At 32.1% G+C, this 6,279-nt stretch overlaps 1 protein-coding gene across 1 annotated transcript; it reads right to left on the reverse strand.

The window, feature by feature from the left end:
* Positions 1 to 972: 972 nt before the first annotated feature.
* LOC115719430 (transcription factor DIVARICATA) lies at positions 973 to 3,355 on the reverse strand. Its single transcript, XM_030648479.2, has 2 exons — positions 1,850 to 3,355; positions 973 to 1,733 (listed from the first exon to the last, which is right to left on the reverse strand). Exons 1-2 carry the CDS (start codon positions 2,266 to 2,268, stop codon positions 1,229 to 1,231), a joined length of 924 nt encoding a protein of 307 aa, XP_030504339.1. The 5' UTR covers positions 2,269 to 3,355; the 3' UTR covers positions 973 to 1,228.
* Positions 3,356 to 6,279: the final 2,924 nt, after the last annotated feature.

The following is a 6,279-nucleotide window of genomic DNA, read 5'->3' on the forward strand; positions in this document are numbered from 1 at the left end:
ATATGATGCTTCAACTAGTGCATTCATAGTCAGCACTCAATAAGGATTGAAGGTCAAGCACAGTCAAGTAGACCATTTTCATTCTATGGAAGTTGGCTCAAAAAATTATAGCCTGAAAAGATACACCAATTTAAAATAAAAGTGAAGGAATTAAGTAGTTGAAAGAAATAGGCAAGCAGTTGAAACCCATCAAATTCTGACTTGGTGCCTTGTGACTTGGACAGAGGCTAGTTAAACCAGCATCTAATGACTTGGCCTTTTTGCTTAAATGGACTGTGAAATGCTATTAACCCTGATCCAATCAAGAGAATCAAAGTGCACAATATCTTTGTTTATTACTTATGTAAAAGAAATGTATATAGAAATTGGATTGGAAGATACTCATAAAACTTTCATTTTGCTCTCATTCTAATATATTTAAATCTTAGAGAATAAAAAAATTTAGTTCCTATGACTAAATTGACAAAGTAAATTGATCATAAAGTAAAAATAAAGTTTTAGGCACAATAAGTGGCTTTACATGCTAACAACTCAAGACATTGGAGTATAATCATTTTATATAATATACATAAATATAATTTATATGTAAGGGATGCCTCAAATATATATGCTAGGCTTTTCAACAATGGTTGAAGATGCTTATCTTCCATGTAAACTTGGAATTCCATGTGTCTGCTTGCTAGCTGATGCTTTTATCTTCTTCATTTTCAACTCTTTAACCTATTCAGAAGCTCATTCTTAAGGAATCAAACTAAAAAAAGAAAAGATAGTCAATTATTCAGTGTATTCTCTCTTGCTTCAACAACACTATCTACATCCCCCAAGAACCATGGTATCCACCACATTGGCAGTCGGTGCATCTTAAAATTCCTTCTGCATAATATCACCACTTCTTAAACCACACAACAGTACTTGCAGATATTATATAGAACATATATATATATATAAAGGGAGAGAGAGAGAGAGAAAGAAGAGTCAAATTGAAAGCTCAGCTGTCTGAGAAGCTTCCACTCAGTTTCATATATCAGAATTTGAAGTTCTAAGGAAACACTCAATCCGGTTCCCTCAAAATTTTCAAAAACTACTTGATCTAAAGTTTTGGACGACATATTCACATGAAACCAAGAAAAGAAAAAGCAAAATCAGACCTATACTAGTAAAACTGAAGAAAATATGGCAAACTAAAGCCACTAACAATAGTTTTATCTTTGTTCAACTGGTATTATCATCATCCATGTGGGTAGTGTTGTGTGGATTGCATCTGAAAAGCCATACTTTGAGGTCCAAAGTAAGAGTCATGAACAGCAGCTCTGTGAAGATTATGTCCCTGGACTTTAAGTCCATAAGTGTTAACCCCATAAGGATTGGACATAAAAATATTTCCATTTGTCATATGAAACCCCATGTTTACTCCACCATTACTTGGTTGATTCCACTGAAATGGAGTCCTGGACATGGCAGCAGAATTAGGCTGCTGGGAGACCATGTTAGAGTGGTCGGGGGAGGGCGGTCGCCTCTTCTCGTCCGGTGAGGGAGTTCTTGTGTCATTGAGATTGACTGTTGTTATGTCATGGATGCTAGCTCTTCGTTTATCCTTCCCTCCTGATAACTGCCTAATGAAGTACTTCTGAGCATGACTCGCCACTTGGGTTGGTGTCCGAGTAACAACAAAATTTCTAGATATGTTCCTCCAATCACCTTTCCCATATTTCTTAAGCCCCATAAGAAACAACCTATTGATCACGAGCAACATTAAATAACTAAAAAAGATTATGTGTCACCTCAATTGCTTAAAAATTATGCAACTAAAGCACAGAACATGGTGTTAAATTCAAGAGAAACAACTTACTTATGCTCTTCTTCAGTCCATGGAACCCCTTTCTTCCTTTCCTGATCGGCAGGCCTAGTTGATGAAGATCTCTTCCCACCAAAACCATAGGATTGTTTGAACCCATCATAGGCACGACCATTGTTAACCCAATCCAAAGTGAATGTTGAGCTTGTATACCCAGGAATTGGGATAAGCCCTGCTTCAATATTGCTAACATCAAACTCTAACTCTTTATACTTCTTGATAACATCTTCAACTGACTTTCCGGGGATCATGGCCGCCACATTGTGCCACCTCTCGGGAGTCTCCTTATCGAACACGGCCAGAGCATTTTCGAAAGCTTTGTTCTCAGCCGCAGTCCAGTTGGTGCTTTTGCCATCTTGAAGAAGCCAATTCGAGTTGGAAATATAAGAAGCAGGGGAAGAGAGAATTTCCATTATTACTATTTGTTTTATCCTTCCCTTGTTTTGGATTGGTTTCCCACTTCAAAACATCAAGTTATTGGATTTTCACACCTTTCAATTCTTCAAAGAAACTTGGGCAATCAAGGATTATGAGCAATGAAAAGAAAGAGGGAAAGGAGAGAGGAACCTTTGGTGGGAAATGGAGGGGGAGGTAGAGATTTCACTGCAATAATATCAGTGTTAAATCAAGAAAGCATTTTTTTTTTTGAAAGGAATCAGAATACACTTTCTTTTTTTAATGTATAGGCATAGCCTGAGGAATCTATAAAAGACCCAACTTTCCAAAATTCAAAAGAAATGTGCCCAAATAAAATTCAAAAGTAAAAATAAAACTCAATAATTTAAAGCTAGTAGCTCCAAGATGGAACCCAAGGAGTAGTACCACAGTTATAGATCTATTATCATCTATAGCAGGAGAATAAAGTCAAAAACAGAGGAATATAACAAAAACCCAGAAATGATTTCAACCTTATTTATTCAGAAACCTCTCCTCTGAGGCTAAAAGCTTCCAATGTCCAAATTAGGAAAGTGGCAGAAACTAATGGAAGATAAGGAAAATACCGGTAATTGAATAAAAACCGAGTACACAATTTATATATATGTAAAAAGAAAAGAATAATAATTGAAAAAAAAAAAAGCTCTGAAATCCAAGGGATTGAAAACCAAAATAAAAAGGAAAAAAAACAAAAAAAAGCTGGGACAGATCTGTTCTTTCTTGCTTTACCTTTGAGGCAGAGCAGCAAAGTGAAAATAAAAAGAAGAAACGTGAAAGAAAAAGAGTGTATTGCGAGCTAAGAATGAAGCGAGTACACTACTCGAAAAAGCAAACTAGTAGTCTTCAAGGAATGAATCTAAATACTAATAAGAGAAAAGAAAGAAAAAAATCTATTTTGAGAGAGAGAGATGATATTGAAGAAAGAGAGAGAAGGCAAAGCAGAGCTGAAGGTGGCGGTCGATGATTGGTGGATACGGTGCTATGGATACAACTTACGAAAAAAAGGTTCCCTCTTATTATAAATTAGAATTGGCACACTTCTTTCTGTTTCGTTTCAATTATTATTTTTTATATAATTTTTAATAAATTTTTGTCAATGGAAATTAATTTTTAAATAAATAAATAAAAACTGAGGAAAATTCCAAAAATATGTCGGGGAGGAATAGGGGTTGAGGGCAGCTTATGATGAATGATGGAAACTCACCTGTCCTCTACTGATATAATTGGTCACAGAATCACTCAAAAAAGTAATTCAAGCCGTCTGATGGGGTTATAGTTTTCCCTTTATTTTTTTACAGTTTGACTGGATTTTGATCTTTCATCAAAGATTGCAGGGGCATTGTCGTCATTACAAAGAACAGAGTGAAAGAGAGGTAGCCGCCAAAAGCAACGGTCCCGATCAGCGGTGAATTCCGCTTGCAAGTTGCAACTTGACTGTGTGGGCCCCACCTTACAGTCAGGCTTCTCCTCATTGGGGGCGCTCCCCACATAATTGTAAAGGGTTACAATCTCAAGGAGCTGTGTACATCAGGAAGGATCTGATTCCTACACGTGTCTAGTTTTAATTGGAGGAAAATACATGCATAGTGTACAGTCCGGAGTGGAGCCCACTGTACTGACTTTCCAATTAGCTGTATCCACGTAAGTTGGTAGAAGCTCAAATCATGGGGCCGAGTGTAAGCCATCAGCGAACACATAATTGTAGCCCTCTTTGCCTTTGTAAACCTTTTAAGCTCCGCCAACCAACCACCGCCTCTCACATCGTTTTTTTTTAGTGGAATTGAGTGGCAATGTGTGACACTATTCACTCTCTTCGTATCGAGCGTGATACAACCCAAAATCAAATTTATAGTTTTTTTTTTTGTTTTTTAACTAAATCAAATTTATTGTTGATATTATTGAATATATAATATGGGTGACTATTCAATGGTTAGATTTTTATTGTAACCATATGGTTACATTTTTCTTTAACCTGTAATAGCAGGTTACTAATAGGTAGACTTTCCTTTTTTAGATTTAATTAATTATAATTAACTATTTTCTTAAAATAATTAATTAAATAGACATTCCTTTTTTAGAATTATTTAATTATAATTAATTATTTTCTTAAAATAATTAATTAAATATTTAACAAGACCTCTTTTAGTAATTAATATTTATATTTAAATCCTTACTTGAATTATTTTAATAATTAAGCCATTTAATTATAATATTTACAAAAAAAATTATTTTTTTTACAAAAATTAAACTTCTTTTGACACAAATTAAAATTCTCTTCTTATAATAAATTTTTAAATAATTAATTATTTTTAAATAATATTTAATTATTTTGTTACAATTATATGAACTAAGTATGAGGCCTCAAGCTAATCAATCGATAACAAGTGCAGCCATTTTTTTAAAAAAAAAATCCTTCAACTTATTTCATTTTTTTTTTTAAATATCTAAATAAAAAAAATTAAATAATTATGCGTAATAATTTAAAATTAAGATTACAAATATAATAAAATTTAAATTATGAAATTATATGTGTATAATTTTAAGCTATAAAATTTTAAATAATTTAAGTATAAAAAAATAAATTGCTAAAAGATCCTTATATAGTAATAAATTGCAAAAAATTAATTAATAATTATAATTAATTTAATTTTAAAATATAATTAATCTTAATTAAAGTTTTATAAGGAAATAAATGATCAGGTTACTTTCAGGTTACAAGTTATTTTTTATTTATTTTTATTTAATTTCCAAATTAATCACAACAATTAAATAGTAATCCAATGGCTTAAAAAAATGTAACCATGATGGTTACAATAAAAATGTAACCATTGAAACCTCTTCCATATAATATATATTAAAATAGTTTGCCTAGTTTTTTTAATGTTGCATATAGGGCTGATCATCGGTCGGTTTGGTCGGTTTTTTTCTATATAAAAATCCAAATTTCGGTTTTCGGTTTGGATTGGTGCAATCCGAAAACCGACCGACCAATCCAGGAACTTTCTTAAAACCGACCATTGTGAACCGCGGTTTGGTCGGTTCAAACCGCCAAAACCGAAAAAAAAATTATGCCTAAAAAAGGAAATAACTTTCTCCTTTGTAAAAAGTGAAAGTAGAAAAAAAATAAACAATGCTTTTCTTCTTTGTTGCCGAGTACATTTAGACTCTGTTTTAGTAATTTAAGTGCTGCAAAATATAAGATAAAGAGTGGTATATTTTTTTTGCAAAAGAAATTAAAAATACAAGAAAAATGTAAGACTAAATCTAGTGATTGAGTCAGGATTTTGGAAAACAACTAGGATAGACAAGCTAATTTTACGTAATAATAAATATATTGGTCTTAATAAAGCACCAAAACTGATTGGATGATGCATGAGTTTCGTCTCCCTCATTATAACAACACTACTACTACTACTGATCCCCATTATTACAGAAGCAGTAAGTATATATAGCTATATATACATGCATATATTATATATAACTCATGATGATGTTAGTCTTTAAATTTTTTTACTGTACTAGTGTAACTTAATTTACAACACCACATGCACCTAATTTCATCAATTTCAATCGGTTTCTCATATATAATTTTTTTTAGTTTAAACTAAATGTATTAAGATATTTAGAATTTATTAACAGTGAGTCATATATAATACAGTAAGTAATACTTACTGTATATATGGTACAAGTAAAATATTTTTTTTATTTAATATTAAACTGAATATATAAAAAATGAATATTATATATATCAGTAAATAAATATTATATATATTTAAAATTTTAAATTTATTTATTATTATAATATACGGTTGTCGGTCGGTTTCGGTTTTTTTGGTCGGTTTGTTACTAAAATATAAACTGACCGTCCAATGGCGGTTTTAACCGTTGTCGGTTTTTTCGGTTTTTGGTTTAAACGGTTTCGGTTTTAACGGTGTTCGATAAGTCGGTTTGAACGGTTTTTTCGGTTTTTCGGATTTTATGCTCAGCCC

The sequence above is a fragment of the Cannabis sativa genome, chromosome 2 (genome assembly GCF_029168945.1).
Source record: "Cannabis sativa cultivar Pink pepper isolate KNU-18-1 chromosome 2, ASM2916894v1, whole genome shotgun sequence".
Taxonomy (NCBI): Eukaryota; Viridiplantae; Streptophyta; class Magnoliopsida; order Rosales; family Cannabaceae; genus Cannabis; species Cannabis sativa.

Coding starts and splice junctions, on each gene's coding strand:
- LOC115719430 (XM_030648479.2), bottom strand. CDS start 2,268: ATGGAAATTCTCTCTTCCCCTGCTTCTTATATTTCCAACTCGAATTGG. Junction 1,734..1,849: donor TGGACTGAAGAAGAGCATAA/GTAAGTTGTTTC, acceptor CGTGATCAATAG/GTTGTTTCTTATGGGGCTTA.